Source organism: Balaenoptera borealis (assembly GCF_965194805.1).
Source record: "Balaenoptera borealis genome assembly, chromosome: 5".
NCBI classification, from domain to species: Eukaryota; Metazoa; Chordata; class Mammalia; order Artiodactyla; family Balaenopteridae; genus Balaenoptera; species Balaenoptera borealis.
The window spans coordinates 116554640-116572367 of NC_138862.1; the positions used below are offsets into that span (position 1 = coordinate 116554640).

The 17728-nt window shown below is 35.8% G+C and overlaps 1 protein-coding gene across 6 annotated transcripts in view; it reads right to left on the minus strand.

The window, feature by feature from the left end:
• Positions 1-17728, minus strand: part of RNF13 (ring finger protein 13) — a 147612-nt gene that overhangs the window by 25453 nt on the left and 104431 nt on the right. For all 6 annotated transcript variants that reach the window (XM_082394427.1, XM_082394425.1, XM_082394428.1 and 3 more), the window contains one exon: positions 10274-10367. In XM_082394427.1, the coding sequence (XP_082250553.1) occupies positions 10274-10367 (94 nt within the window). The remainder of the gene's footprint in view (positions 1-10273; positions 10368-17728) is intronic.

Here is a 17728-nt window from a genome sequence, read left to right on the forward strand (position 1 = left end):
CAATCTTGGAAAATAAAGAACAAAGTTGGAAAACTCATACTTCCCAATTTCAAAATGTAGTGCAAATCCAGAGTAATCAAAACAGTGTGGTACTGGCATAAGGACAGACATAGAGATCAATGGAATAGACTTGAGAGTCTAGAAATAAACCCCTTCATCTATGGCCAATATCTCTGACAAGGGTAAAAGACCATTCAATGAAGAAAGAATAGTCATTTCAACAAATGGTGCTCGGACAATTGCATTTCCACATGCAAAAGAATAAAGTTGGAGCCCTACCTCACACTATATATAAAAATTAACTCAAAACTGATCAAAGACCTAGTATGGGCTACAACCATAAAACTCTTAAAAGAAAACATAGGGGTAAATCTTCATGAGCTTGGAATTGGCAATGTATTCTTTTTTTTTTTTGATTTGATTTGATTTTTTTTATACAGCAGGTTCTTATTAGTTATTTTACGGCAATGTCTTTTTTTTTTAACAGATCTTTACTGGAGTATAATTGCTTCACAATACTGTGTTAGTTTCTGTTGCACAACAAAGTGAATCAGCCATATGCATACACATGTCCCCATATCACCTCGCTCTTGAGCCTCCCTCCCATTCTCCCTATCCCACCCCTCTAGGTCATCACACAGCACCGAGTGATCTCCCTGTGCTATGCTGCTGCTTCCCACCAGCCAACTATTTTACATTCAGTAGTGTATATATGTCGATGCTACTCTCACTTTGCCCCAGCTTTCCCCTCCCACCCCGTGTCAGGTCCATTTTCTATGTCTATCTCTTTATTCCTGCCCTGCAACTAGGTTCATCAGTACCATGTTTTTTGTTTTGTTTTTAGATTCCATGTATATGTGTTAGCATACGCTATTTGTTTTCTCTTTCTGACTTACTTCACTCTGTATGACAGACTCTAGGTCCATCCACCTCACTACAAATAACTCAATTTCGTTTCTTCTTATGGCTGAGTAATATTCCATTGTATATATGTGCCACATCTTCTTTATCCATTCATCTGTTGATGGACACTTAGGTTGCTTCCATGTCCTGGCTACTGTAAATAGTGCTGCAATGAACATTGTGGTACATGTCACTTTTTGAATTATGGTTTTCTCAGGGTATATGCCCAGTAGTGGGATTGCTGGGTCGTAAGGTAGTTCTATTTTTAGTTTTTTAAGGAACCTCCATACTGTTTTCCACTGTTCACAGCCACTGCACTGTTTTACATTCCCAGCAACAATGCACAAGGGTTCTTATTCTTCCACATCGTTGTCAATGTTCTTTGAAGCACAAAACCTTTTAATTATGATGAAGTCCAAATTCTCTATTCTTTTTTTTGTTCATGCTCTTGGTGTCATAATTAAGAATACACTGTGGAACAGTATGGCAGTTTCTCAAAAAGTTAAACACAGAATTGCCATATGATCCAGCAATACCTCTCTTAGATACTTACTCAAAAACTGAATGCAGGAACTCAAATATACTTTTACACCAATTTTCAGTGTTATTCACAATGGCCAAAAGGTGGAAGTAACTCAAGTGTCCATCAGCAGATAAATGGATATACAAAATGTGGTAAATTCATACAATGGAATATTATTCAGTCATAAAAAGCAATGAAGTTCTGATACATGCTACAACATGGGTAATCCTTGAAAACATTATGCTAAATGATATAAACTAGACACAAAAGGACAAATATTGTATGATTCCACTTACAAGAAATATCTAGAATAGGCAAATTTGTAGTGACAGAAAGTAGACTAGAGGTTATCAGAGACTGGTGGGAGGTGGGAATAGGAAGTAATTGTTTCAGAGGTACAGAGTTTCCAGAATGATGAAAAAGTTTTAGAAATAGATAGTCGTGATATCTGCAAAAACATTGTGAATGTAATTAATACCATTGAATTGTACCCTTAAAATGGTTAAAATGACAAATTTTATGTTACATACATACTTTACCAGAATAAAAAGAAATATTAAAAAAAAGAATCTGGGCATAGATGTTACACCATTCCCAAAAATTAACTCAAAATGGATCATAGACCTAAACGGAAAAGGCAAAACTCTAAAACTTCTAGAAGATAACATAGAAAATCTAGGTGACCTTGAATTTGACAGTGAGTTTTTAGGTACAACACCAGAAGAATGAACCATGAAAGAAAAAAGCCGATAGGAGGGACTTCATTAAAACTAAAAACTTCTTCTTTGAGAAAGACATTGTTAGAGAATGAAAAGACAAGCCACACACTGGGAAAAAATGTTTGCAAAATACATATCGGATAAAGGCTTGGTATCCAAAATACACAAAGAATTCTTAAAACCCAAATAAGAAAACAACCTGTCTTAGTCCACTTGGGCTGCCATAACAGACACTATAGACTGGGTGGTTCAAACAACAAACATTTACTCCCCACAGTTCTGAAGGCTAGGAAGTCCAAGACTAAGGGGTTGGCCAATTTGGTTCCTGGTGATTGCTCTCTTCCTGATTTGCAGATGTCTGCCTTCTTGCTGTATCCTCACATGAGAGAGAGATCATCTCTCTTGTGTTTCTTCAAGTATGAAGGCACTTAATCCCATGCATGAGGGCCTCATCCTCATGACCTAATCACTTCCCAAAGGCCCTACCTCCAAATATCATCACATTGGGGATTATGGCTCTAACATATGAATCTTGGAAGAATACAAACATTCAGTCAAGTGTACAACCCAATTAAAACATGAGTAAAAGATCTCATCAAAGAAGATATACAGATGGCAAATGCAAATAAGCATATAAAAAGCTGCACAACATCATATGTATGAGATACCACTACACACCTACTAGAATGGCTACAATACAAAACACTGACCACACCATACGCTGGAGAGGGTGTGCAGCAACAGAACTCTGTTATTTCTGGTGGGAAAGCAAAATGGTACAGCTGCTTCGGAAGACAGTTGAGCGTTTTCTTACAAAGCCACACAGTGTCTTACCTCATGATCCAGCTATCATGCTCCTTGTTGTTGACCCAAATGTGTTGAAAACTGATGTCCACACAAAAACATGCACACAAAAGTTTATTGCAGCTTGATTCTTAACAGCCAAAACTTGGAACCAACTAAGATGTTCTTCAATAGACAATATGGATAAACATACTTTGGTACAGACATACAATGGAGTATTATTCAGCAACAAAAAGAAATAACCTATCAAGCTACAAAAAGTCATGGAGGAACCTTAAATGCATATTTGCTATTCCAACTATATGACAGTCTGCAACAGGTAAAACTATAGAGACAGTAAAAGATCAGCAGTTGCCAGTGGTTTGTGGGAAGGAAAGAGAAAGGGATGACTAGATGGAGCACAGGGGATTTTTAGAGCAGTGAAACTATTCTATATGATATGGTAGATACATGACATTACACATTTGTCAAAATGCACAGAATTGTACAATGCAAAGAGTGAACTCTCACACAAACTATGTACTTTAGTTAATAATATTTCAATATTTATTCATCATTTGTAACAAATGTACCACGCAAATGAAAGATGATAATATTAGGAGTATTTTAAGAGGGGAGGGGCATATAAGAGCTCTCTATACTTTCTGCTCAATATTTCTGTAAACCTAAAACTGCTCTAAAAATAAAATCTATTAAAAAACAAAAATGTTTTTTAACAAAAGGCAGGGGCACTATGTTATTCTAAATGTCAATGTCACAAAAGACAAAGGCTGAATAACAAGTCCAGATTAAAGAAACCCAAAGAAATATGATAACTACATGCAATAAGTGATACTAGATTGGATACTATACTGGAAGAAAAATTATTATAAAGGAAGGAACCTATTGGAACAAATGACAAAACTAGAAAAAGGAATGAATTAGATTAAAATAGTCCATCAACAAATTTCTTGAAGTTGGTGACTTAAATGCAGTACCACAAAAGAATCTCCTTATTCTTAAGAAATACACATGAAAATATTTAGACATAAAGGATCATGATGCATATAACTTACTCTCAAATTATTTAGATGAAAAATTTTATATACATACATACACACGTAAAGAAGGAGAGCAAAAATGATAAAGCAATAGGTTGCCTCCAAAAACTCATGTCCACTTGGAACCTGTGAATGTACCTTATTTGGATATAGGTTCTTTCCAGATGTAATCAAGTTAAGATGAGGTTACAATGGATTTGGGTGTTCTTATAAGAAATGGAAATTTAAACACACATACACACACAGGGAAAAAAGCCATGTGAAGATGGAGGCAGAGATTGGAGTTATGCTGCCACAAGTCAAGGAAAGCCAAGGATTGCCAGCAACCACCAGAAACAAGGAAGAGGCAAGGAAGACTCCTTCCCTAGATTAAGAACAAAACAACCCTGCCAACACTTTGGGTTTGGAATTCTAGCTTCTAGAACTATGAGAAAATAAATTTCTATTGTCTTAAGCCACCTAGTTTGTGGTACTTTGTTACAGCAACCCTATGGAAGCTAATATAGTAAGTAATAGGTAAATCTGGGTAAAGGGTATATGGGTGTTTTTGGACAATTCATGAAAAGTTTTTTTGTCCTCTTAACAGACTCTTTCTCAGAACAAAAGCTTTTTAACTTTGAAGCAAAGTTTTTCTAAGTTTGAAATTATTTCCCAAAAGGTTAAAGACGAATACAACCAAGGACTTGAACAGACATTTCTACAAAGATAGACAAATGGCCAATAAGCACATGAAAACATGCTTAACATCACTAATCATTAGGGAGATTCAAAGCAAAACCACAATGAGATACCATGTCACATCCATTAGGGGATGACTATTATCAAAAAAAAAACCCGGAAAATGACAGCATTGGCAAGGATGTAGAAAAACTGGAACTCTTGTGCAGTGCTGGTGGGAACGTAAAATGATGCAGCCACTATGGAAAATGGTATGGTGTTCCTCAAAAAATTAAACAGAGAATTACCATTTAATCCAGCAATTCCACTTCTAGATATACACCCAAAAGAACCGAAAGCAGAGACTCAGACAGACATTTGTACCTCTATGTTTATAGCACCATTATTCACAATAGCACCCAGGTATCTAGCAACATATGAATGGATAAACAGTATGTGGTATATACACAGAATATTATGAATATTACTCAGCCTTAAGGAAAGAAATTCTGACGCATACTACAACATGGATAAATCTTGAGGACACTATGCTAAGTGAAATAAGCCAATCACTTATTATTTTACTTATATGACGTACCTATAAAAGACAAATTCACAGAGATAGAAAGCAGAATGATAGTTGCCATGGGCTGGTGGGAGGGGAAAATGGAGAGTTATTGTTTACTGGGTGCAGAGTTTCAGTTTGGGAGGATGGAAAAGTTCTGGAGATGGGTGGTGGTGATGACTGCACAACGATGTGAATACAGTTAATGTCACTGAACTTTACACTTAAAGATGGTTACAGTAGTAACTTTTATGTTATGTCTATTTTACTACAACAAATACAATAGTTGTATGTATATGTTTAGAGGTAGGGTGGCCTTGACAAGCTGATTTTAAATTTACATGGAAATTCAAAGTGTCAAAAATAACTAAAAGTTGTTGAAGAGCAAGGTGGGAGGACTAACTCGATCAGATATCAAGACTTACCATAAACCTATAGTAACTGAGATAGTGTGGTATTGGTATAAGGACAAACAGTAAGACCAACAGAAGTCCAGAAACAAACTCACACACACGGACATTTGATTGTGTCAGAGGTGACCAACACTGTGAACAGTGTATTTTTCATACTTAGCTCTGGGACAACTGGATATCCTTATACAAAATATCGAATTGGAAATCACTTAAATTGGGCCCCCATTTTACATAATCAATTTAGGTAGACTAAATACCCAAACATGAAAGGCAAAACTATAAAGCTTTCAGAAGATAACATAATATCTATATGACCTTAGAGTATGGAAGAAGTTCTTTTAAAACATGCAAAAACACTACCATAAAAGAACTTTAGGGGACTTCCCTGCTCGTGCAGTGGTTAAGAATCTGCCTGCCAATGCAGGGGACACGGGTTCGATCCCTGGTCCAGGAATATCCCACATGCTGCAGAGCAACTAAGTCTGTGTGCCGTAACTACTGAGCCTGCGAGCCCACGTGCCACAACTACTGAAGCCCGCACACCTAGAGCCCGTGCTCCACAACAAGAGAAGCCACCGCAACGAGAAGCCCGCGCACAGGACAAAGAGTAGCCCCCGCTCGCCGCAACTAGAGAAAGCCTGCACACAGCAACAAAGACCCAACGCAGCCAAAAATAAATAAATAAATAAATTAATTAATTAATTAAAAAAGAACTTTAGTCCTGTGAAAACATAAGCGACAAACCAGAAGACAGTTAAGACACAAAAAATCAGTGAAGAACCGATTCACCACACACCACAACTCCAGGGTGGGGTTGTGAGAACATCTGAAGAATTCCTCCTACATGTAAAAAGCAGTGGAGGGCTTCCCTGGTGGCGCAGTGGTTGAGAATCTGCCTGCCAATGCAGGGGACACGGGTTCGAGCCCTGGTCTGGGAAGATCCCACATGCCGCGGAGCAACTAGGCCCGTGAGCCACAATTGCTGAGCCTGCATGTCTGGAGTCTGTGCTCCGCAACAAGAGAGCCCGCGATAGTGAGAGGCCCGCGCACCGCGATGAAGAGTGGCCCCCACTTGCCGCAACTAGAGAAAGCCCTCGCACAGAAATGAAGACCCAACACAGCAATAAATAAATAAATAAATAAATTAATTAATTTAAAAAAAAAAAGAAGTGGAGGATAACCCAACAGAAAACGACATGAAAGGTGCTTCACAGAAGTGAAAATCTAACTAGTAAATAAAAATATAAACAGGCACTTAACCTCACTGACGAGTAGGGAAATGTAAATTAAAACCACTAGGAGCTATCTTTATAAACCCATTGGATTGGCTAAAATTTAAAGGGCTGTCAGTACAAAATATTGGTACGTATGTGGGACAACAGGAACTCCTATACACTATTGAGGGGGAATATAAACTGGTACCATCATCACTTTGAAAAAAACTTGGTATTATCCAATAAAATTGAAGATATGTATATCCTAAGCCAGCTAATCTACTTCTAGGTATATACTCTAAAGAAATTCATGCTCATACACACCAGGATATATGTACAAGAATGTTCTTAAAAGTATGGTCTGTAATGGCCCCAAACTGGGGAAACAAAACAGAACACTGAATATCAACTATACTTCAATAAAAAATAAATAAAAAACCCAAATGTCTATTAATAGTAAAATGGATAAATAATATATTTATACAAAGAAATAAAAGTGAATGAACTACATATACATGTAATAAAGTGGGTTAATTTCACCAAAAAAATTGTTAATAAAAGAGGTAAGACCAAAAACACAATTCAAAACTAGGAAAAATTAAATCATATTGTTTTGGAATCCATACATAGGTGACAAAACTTAAGATAAAGGTAATGAAATGACTGTCATAAGCCAGCATAGTGATTACTTCCAGTGAGGAGGAAAGGATTACAATCTAGAAGGGGCCACAGTAGTTTCTGCAATGCTAGTAATGTTCTGTTTCTTGAACTGGATGGTTCCAGAAAAATGTCCGATATACTTTTCTGTATACATGTTATACTTCACATTTTTTAAAAGATGTGACGGTATGGTAAGGATAAACACCACTCCATACAGATGAACAGGGCTAGAGAAAAACACACAGTTATGTTGATTGGTTCATAACTATGAACCTGAAAGGGAGGTTCAGGCTCCCAGGCAATGTTTTATATTTCCCTAGCCCATCTTCCCATCTACTTTCCCAGAATAACATTTTATACCTTTCTGTTCTTAAACCTCCAAAATCTCCTCCCCCATCCTCATCTTTCAGTTGATGACTGTGTTTCCTACTTCACTGACAACAATGGAGGTAAAGAATATTTCCACAGCCTGACCACCATAAACACTACCAGAATTTTGCACCCACATATTCTACTTTCCCTAAGCTCAACTCTCCATGCTCCTATCTAAGGTCAATCCACCTATTTGTACACCAGATCCCATGCCTTCTTGCCTTCACAAAGACATTATTATAGCAATTCTCCCATCTATCACCTACGTCATCAATTTCCTTCAGCAATACGCTATTATTTCTTAACGAAACTTCCCCTACCAGCTACTACACTATTTCTTTGCTCCCCTTTGTAGTTAAGTTTCTTGAAAAAGTTGTCTATAGTTACTGTTCCTCTCCTTCCATTCTCAAACCCACCACAATCAGGTTTATGGACAGACCACTCTGTCAAAACTGTACATCACGATAATAACTTCTAATGGTCAATTAGTTCTCATCTTACTTATCTATCAGGAACATTTGACACAGGTTATCTATCGCTCCTTGCTCCTTAGAGATTTGCATCACTTGGTTTCTGGTAAACCACTCCTTCTGATTTTCCTCTGTATAACTCAGTCACCCCTTCTCAGTCTCCACTGCTGATTCCTCTTCTTCCTTACTCAATGTTGGGATGCCCCAATATGTCTTTAGTATTCTGTCCATCCATACTCATTCTCTTGGTAATCTCATCCAGTCTTATGATTTAAATATATCTTTTTATATCAATACTTCCAGTTCAGACCCCTCTCTTAAACTCCAGACTCATTTAAATGTCTAGTGAACATGTGAAATTCCACATGTCCAACACTGATTTCCCAAATTTCCTCCCCAAACCTGCTCCACCATCTTTATTTCTATTTAAGGCAATGCCATCCTTCCAGTCACTGAGACCAAAAAATCTGGAGTCATCCTTGTTTCCCCTCCCCATAACTAGTCCATCAATAAATCCAGTACATTCCACCTTACAAATGTATCTAGAATCTAAGATTTCTTCACCCCCTCTACTGTTGCCACTCCAGTCCAAGCCACATGAGTCTTTCACTTGGATTACTGTGACGGCCCCCATCTGGTCTCTGCTTACACCCCGACCCTCTGCATCTTATTCTTAACATAGCAGCAAGAAAGGCCCACTCAACTTTTAATTTAGATCTTTTCTCTGCTCAAAATCCTACAATGGCTACTTATCTTACTCAGAAGAAAAGCCAACTATGCATGCCCATTTTTAGCCTAGGACAATATCAACATCATTTTTTTTACTCTTTTTTCCCCCCTGGTTTTAGGAAACACAAAAATAAACACACAAAATGGAGTCTAAAAAAGTGATTCCTAAAGCCAACCCTCAAATTGGTTTATGAATAACTTTTACTTAATCCACACTGTATGATGATAGCACACTGCATTTTTATGAATGTCATTATTTACTTTTTAACATGTGATTTTCCTATTTATTTGTTGTTACATTTTATATTTTTCATAAACTATGGTTATTATAAATGGTAGGTTTTTTAAACATTTTGTTACCTGGAAAAATAAAAAATTTGCAGAACTAATTTTTTTTTATTGAAGTATAGTTGACAGAATTAAGTTTTAATGCCTTCTCTATTTCTCCTTTCCACTCTCTATGCATTTTCTTTGCTGAATTAAAAAACAGAACATTTTTACTGGTACAGAAATTGAAAATTCTGGGGACTACTGGCCAAAAAGATTTAATAAGCATGGACCTACACTAAAAGCTCACCAAGCGTAAGCAGGAGAAACTACATTGGCTAGAGTATTAGACCCACGCCCCTCCCCAGCTCTCTTAGTGCTGGCTGTGAGACATTAAATTTTTTGCCTTTCTGACCCTCTATTTCCTCATCTATAATGCCCATTACAGTACCCATTTCATAGAAATATGAAAATTAAATGAGATGATACATTTACAATATATTGACACATAATAGCTATCTACTGTGTTTAGTTAACACAACACTATAAACTATGTGTTTAGTTACTGCAATGTTAATACAGTGGTGGTGTAGGGTGGGAGAGAGAGTGGGAGGCAGACCAGTGGGAGCAGACCACCCAGGTGGAGGGAAGTATTTTACCTACTGATGTTTAGAACTTCTGGCACATGGGGATAATAAAAAGCATTTTGGTCAGTTTCATTATTGTTTTTAAATTCTCTGAAGACCATGTATCCCCTTCTTGCCTTCACCAGGAAAACCACAGCAAAAGACCATCTTCCACATTCACTCATTCATTACCAACTGAGTGTTAGGCATAGGGTATGGCAAGGACTCAGAAGATTGCATTAGAGTATAATCACCATGTATTATTAAATAAACTAAGGGTTTTTATTTAGAAAATAAAAATATTCACTTACCTTTTTTGAATTTATGTATAGGGAGTTTCTTAAGTTGATCTTTACGAAGTCTGTTTCTTCTAGCTCTATGTCTATCCTGGACAAATTTTGTGATCTAAAAATAAAAGAGAAAAAAGGGAGTCAGATATTAAACATGCAAATAGAAAATGACCATTAAAATAACAAATGTCTTTTATGTTTCTAGATAGCTGCTACAAATCAATTCAATTTATTTAAACCCTAGTCATGAGACTATTAATTAAAATATCCATGATTAGTTATCATTAGTGATTAGTTAGCCCATAAATTATCCTTTGAATTTTTATTCAATGACCTAAATTATCTTTAATTTACTCTGACAAAAACATTATAAATAACATGTAACTGTTTGTTTGCAAAAATATAAATGGTAGATTCCAGGTTACAAAGACTCCACTGGATCAAAAATGGGGGGGGGGTTGGAATTTCTGTAAGTTACAAACTAATAAAATTTTCAAACATAACATGCATTAAACTGCACTTTCAGTGGTTCTAGCAGCAAAATGGACAGAACTAATACAGAACACCTATACTATAAATATTCAGAAATATCAGATAAAATATACAAAATATTTTAAAATATAAATTGCTATGCTTGCAAGAATAAAAAAGAAGTCCATGGGACCAGAACCAAATGCCAAAAACAAAGTCCGTAAAAGAAAATTTTGACAAATTTGACTACATCAATGTTAAGGACTTCTGTCCCCAAAAGATACTGTTTAAAGATAAAAGACAGTTCACAGACTGGCAGAAAATATCTGCAAATTGCACATCTCATAAGGGATTTCTATCCAGAATACATAAAGAATTCAAAATTCAATAATAAGAAAACAAGCAACCCAAGAGAAAAAAATGGGCAGAATATCTGAATATACACTTTGCTACTGAAGATATACAGGTGGCAAATAAGCACCTGAAGAGATGTTCAACATAATTAGTCAAGAGAAAAATGAAAATTCAAATCACAAATACCACTATATACCTATTAAAATGATTAAAATGAAAAAGACTGACTATACCAAGTGTTGGCAGGGAAGTAGAACTGGCGCTCTGATACACTACTGAAAGGATTGTAAAATGGTACAACCACTTTGGAAAATAGTTTGGTGGTTTCTTATAAATTTAAACACATATTTACCAAATGACCTAATCATCCCACTCTTACTTATATTTAGCCAATAGAAATGAAAGTGTATATCCATATAACAACTTGTATACAAATGTACAAAAAAGTCTATGTCAACTTTATTTGTAATAGCCAAAAACGAGACACAACCCAAATGTTCATCAGCAGGTACGTGGATAAACAAAACTGTGGTATAGTCATACAATGGAATACAACTTGGCAATAAAAAGTAATGAATATCAATATATTCAATAACATATATGAATCTCAAAATAATTATTCTGAGAGAAAGAAGGCAGACACAAAAGAGTATGTAATTTATGATTCCCTGTATATAAAGTGGTAGAAAATGCACACTAATCTACAGTGACCAAAACCAGACCTGTGGTTGCCCAGGAATGGTGTGGGGGGAGACATGAAGGAAAAATTTGGAAGAGGTGAAAGGGAGTGATTATCACAGAGTATGAGGAAACTTTTCAAGCTGATCTGATATTTTATTATCTTAATTGCGCTGGTGGTTTCTCAGGTATACATATGTATGTCAAAACTTACCAAACTGTACAATCTAAATGTGCAGTTTATTAATGTATTAATCAGTAGATGTTTGTTTTAAAATTTTAATAGTAACCACTAGAAAAAAACAATATAAGCTTTCAAACTAGTAGGAAAAAGGGAGAAAGGGAGAGAGAAAGAGGAAAAAAGTTGAGTAATCCAAATCTGTATAGTAGAAAAAAAAAACAGAATAAAAAGTAAACAATAGAAATTAGTCCAAATCACAAAAATGCAAATGGGGTAAATTCACCAGTTTTTTTTTAAAAGAGTATATCATATTGGATAAAGAAAAAATTCCAACCATTCACAAGACACAAGATTAAAACTTAATGACACATTAAGACAAAAGTAAAGGTAAAAAATACAGGGATAGCTAAAATTATATCATGACAATACTAAGTAAAAGTTGGCATATAAAGTAAAACAGGATATAAGACAAAAATCATCATTAGGAAATAGTTATCACAATGATAAAATGGACACTTCACCTAAAAATTGACAAAATTATGGAGAAATACACAAATTCACAAGCTCAGTAATTTCTAGATCAAGCAGACCAAAAAAAAAAAAAGTAAAGACCACAGACCTATGATGCCCAATATGGTAGCCATTATATACATGTAGCTACTGAGCACTTGAAATGCGGCTGGTCTCAATTGAGATTTGCTGTAAAAGTATAAAATACACACCAGTTTGCAAAGATTAGTACAAACAGAATGTAAAACATATTTTTTAATTATTTATATTAACTGAATGTTGAAATACATTTTAGATTAAGTTAAATAAATACAGTATTTAAGTTAATCTCACCAAAATAGTTCCTTTTACCTTTTTTAATTTGGCTACCAGAAAATCTTAAATTACAATAAATGTGGCTCACAACATCGTTCTATTGCATAGCACTGCTTTAGAGAACAGAGGAGTGCAAAAAACCATGGACAACTGCAATGACTGAACAGTTCTGTGAATATACTAAAAACCACTGAACTATATGATTTAAATGGGTCAATTTTATATTATGTGAATTATATCTCAATAAAACTGTCTTTAAAATAATACAAAAGAAAGAAAGAAAGAAAGAAAGAAAAAAAGACTGGACAAGACAAATACCCAAGCTCAAACTAACGGACATATATAAAACTTTGGACTCCACAATTCTTTTCACACATATGGTGGGGAATGTTTACAAAATTTAACCACAATTACCATGTCTCTTCACCACCTGAATTCTGAATAACTTGAAAATAAGATCATGAACTGGCAGATGGAAGCAGGTGGAGCACCTAACTCGGTGAAGAAAGAAATAGAACCTTCTCCTTCACCACTGAATTAGACTGCCTTACCCACCCAGATATAGACAAAGACAATCAGGAATGGAGTAGGCCTTTCCCTCACCCTCCCCTAGAACTGCAGAACCAGTCCTGGAGGAGCTGAAGGCAGGTTCACCTCAAGAGAAAGATGAAGCTGAGCCAAGCATGCCCTAATTTATTCTTCCCAAATGTACCACACAGATAAGGTACTTCATCTCTCCTAAGACCAAATGAGTAGAAGAGTAGGGAAGGACTAGGAGTATTAGTAACTGAGTTTCCCATTCACATGGATGGATACATCAAAAGTGGTAAAGAAATATCCCACATAACAGTGAAAAAAATTTTCTCAATTTAAACCAAATTAAAATAAAAATATTCCTTATCAAAAGTGATTGTTAAAGAGAAATTTATAACCTAAAGGCATATACTATAAAGAAAAATGAATAAGTATTTAGCTGATCAAGCTAGAAAAAGAAAAGCAACGTATCCAAAACAAGTAGACGAAAGAAAATAATACTGCCAAGAGCAGAAATTCATGAGATAAATTAAAAAGGAGAGTAAGTACATAAGTCCCACTGGAATGTAAAATACTTGACATCAGGGATTTTTACCTATTTTGTTCACTGAGGAAACTTCACACCCTAGAGCAGTGCCGAGGTTCAGAGGTACAAAATAAATATTTGTTGAATGAAAGAAAAAAAAGAAAATCTCAAAGTCCACTTCTCTGAAAGACAAACTTTTTTTTTGAATTTTTGAATTTTATTTTATTTTATTTTTATACAGCAGTTTATTAGTCATCAATTTTATACACATCAGTGTATACATGTCAATCCCAATTGTCCAATTCATCACACCACCATCCCCACCCCCCGGTGGCCTTCCCCCCTTGGTGTCCATACATTTGTTCTCTACATCTGTGGCTCAACCTCTGCCCTGCAAATGGGTTCATCTGTACCATTTCTCTAGGTTCCACATACCTGCGTTAATATACGATATTTGTTTTTCTCTTTCTGACTTTATGACAGTCTCTAGATCCACCCACATCTCTACAAATGACTCAATTTCATTACTTTTTATGGCTGAGTAATATTCCATTGTATATATGTACCACATCTTCTTTATCCATTCGTCTGTCAATGTGCATTTAGGTTGCTTCCATGACCCGGCTATTCTAAATAGTGCTGCAATGAACATTGGGGTGCATGTGTCTTTTTGAATTATGGTTTTCTCTGGGTATATGCCCTGCAGTGGGACTGCTGGATCATATGGTAATTCTATTTTCAGTTTTTTAAGAAACCTCCATACTGTTCTCCATAGTGGCTGTATCAATTTACATTCCCACCAACAGTGCAAGAGGGTTCCCTTTTCACCACACCCTCTCCAGCATTTCTTGTTTGTAGATTTTCTGATGATGCCCACTCTAACTGGTGTGAGGTGATACCTCATTGTAGTTTTGATTTGCATTTCTCTAATAATTAGTGATGTTGAGCAGCTTTTCATGTGCTTCTTGGCCATCTGTATGTCTTCTTTGGAGAAATGTCTACTTAGCTCTTCTGCCCATTGTTGGACTGGGTTGTTTGCTTCTTTAATATTGAGCTGCATGAGCTGTTTAAATATTTTGGAGATTAATCCTTTGTCCGTTGATTCGTTTGCAAATATTTTCTCCCACTCTGAGGGTTGTCTTTTCGTATTGTTTATGATTTCCTTTGCTGTGCAAAAGCTTTGAAGTTTCATTAGGTCCCATTTGTTTATCTTTGTTTTTATTTCCATTACTCTAGGAGGTGGATCAAAAAAGATCTTGCTGTGATCTATGTCAAAGAGTGTTCTTCCTATGTTTTCCTCTAAGAGTTTTAGAGTGTCTGGTCTTACATTTAGGTCTCGAATCCATTTTGAGTTTATTTTTGTGTATGGTGTTAGGGAGTGTTCTAATTTCATGCTTTTACATGTAGCTGTCCAGTTTTCCCAGCACCACTTATTGAAGAGACTGTCTTTTCTCCATTGTATACCCTTGTCTCCTCTGTCACAGATTAGTTGACCATAGGTGCGTAGGTTTATCTCTGGGCTTTCTATCTTGTTCCATTGCTCTATGTTTCTGTTTTTGTGCCAGTACCATATTGTCTTGATTACTGCAGCTTTGTAGTATAGTCTGAAGTCAGGGAGTCTGATTCCTCCAGCTCTGTTTTTTTCCCTCAAGACTGCTTTGGCTATTCGGGGTCTTTTGTGTCTCCATACAAATTTTAAGATTTTTTGTTCTAGTTCGGTAAAAAATGCCATTGGTAATTTGATAGGGATTGCATTGAATCTGTAGATTGCTTTGGGTAGTATAGTCACTTTCACAATATTGATTCCTCCAATCCAAGAACATGGTATATCTCTCCATCTGTTGGTATCATCTTTAATTTCTTTCATCAGTGCCTTATAGTTTTCTGCACACAGGTCTTTTGTCTCCTTAGGTAGGTTTATCCCTAGGTATTTTATTCTTTTTGTTGCAATGGTAAATAGGAGTGTTTCCTTAATTTCTCTTTCAGATTTTTCATCATTAGTGTATAGGAATGCAAGAGATTTCTGTGCATTAATTTTGTAGCCTGCAACTTTACCAAATTCATTGATTAGCTCTAATAGTTTTCTGGTGGCATCTTTAGGATTCTCTATGTATAGTATCATGTCATCTGCAAAAAGTGACAGTTTTACTTCTTCTTTTCCAATTTGTATTCCTTTTATTTCTTTTTCTTCTCTGATTGCCATGGCTAGGACTTCCAAAACTATGTTGAATAATAGCGGTGAGAGTGGACATCCTTGTCTTGTTCCTGATCTTACAGGAAATGCTTTCAGTTTTTCACAACTGAGAATAATGTTTGCTGTGGGTTTGTCATATAAGGCCTTCATTATGTTGAGGTAGGTTCCCTCTATGCCCACTTTCTGGAGAGTTTTTATCATAAATGGGTGTTGAATTTTGTCAAAAGCTTTTTCTGCATCGATTGAGATGATCATATGGTTTTTATTCTTCAATTTGTTAATATGGTGTATCACATTGATTGATTTGCGTATATTGAAGAATCCTTGCATCCCTGGGATAAATCCCACTTGATTGTGGTGTATGATCCTTTTAATGTGCTGTTGGATTCTGATAGCTAGTATTTTGTTGGGGATTTTTGCATCTATATTCATCAGTGATATTGGTCTGTAATTTTCTTTTTTTGTAGTATCTTTGTCTGGTTTTGGTATCAGGGTGATGGTGGACTCATAGAATGAGTTTGGGAGTGTTCCTTCCTCTGCAATTTTTTGGAAGAGTTTGAGAAGGATGGGTGTTAGCTCTTCTCTAAGTGTTTGATAGAATTCACCTGTGAAGCCATCTGGTCCTGGACTTTTGTTTGTTGGAAGATTTTTAATCACAGTTTCAATTTCATTACTTGTGATTGGTCTGTTCCTATTTTCTATTTCTTCCTGGTTCAGGCTTGGAAGGTTATACCTTTCTAAGAATTTGTCCATTTCTTCCAGGTTGTCCATTTTACTGGCATAGAATTGCTTGTAGTAGTCTCTTAGGACGCTCTGTATTTCTGCCGTGTCTGTTGTAACTTCTCCTTTTTCATCTCTAATTTTATTGATTTAAGTCCTCTCCCTCTTGTTCTTGAGGCGTCCGGCTAATGGTTTATTAACTTTGTTTATCGTCTCAAAGAACCAGCTTTTAGTTTTATTGATCTTTGCTATTGTTTTCTTTGTTTCTATTTCATTTATTTCTGCTCTGATCTTTATGATTTCTTTCCTTCTGCTAACTTTGGGTTTTGTTTGTTCTTCTTTCTCTAGTTCCTTTAGGTGTAAGGTTAGATTGTTTGAGACTTTTCTTGTTTCCTGAGGTAGGCTTGTATAGCTGTACACTTCCCTCTTAGAACTGCTTTTGCTGCATCCCATAGGTTTTGGACTGTCATGTTTTCATTGTCATTTGTCCCTAGGTATTTTTTCATTTCCTATTTGATTTCCTCAGTGATCTCTTGGTTATTCAGTAACATATTGTTTAGCCTCCATGTCCTTGTGTTTTTTACATTTTTTTCCCTGTAATTCATTTCTAATCTCATAGCGTTGTGGTCAGAAAAGATGCTTGATATGATTTCAATTTTCTTAAATTTACTGAGGCTTGATTTGTGACCCAACATGTGATCTATCCTGGAGAATGTTCCATGCGCACTTGAGAAGAACGAGTAACCTGCTGTTTTTGGATGGAATGTCCTATAAATATCAATTAAATCTATCTGGTCTATTGTGTCATTTAAAGCTTCTGTTTCCTTATTTATTTTCATTTTGGATGATCTGTCCGCTGGTGTAAGTGAGGTCTTAAAGTCCCCCACTATTTTTTTTTTAAATTTTTATTGGATTATAGTTGATTTACAATGTTGTGCTAGTTTCAGGTGTACAGCAAAGTGACTCAGTTATACAAATACACAGATCCACTCT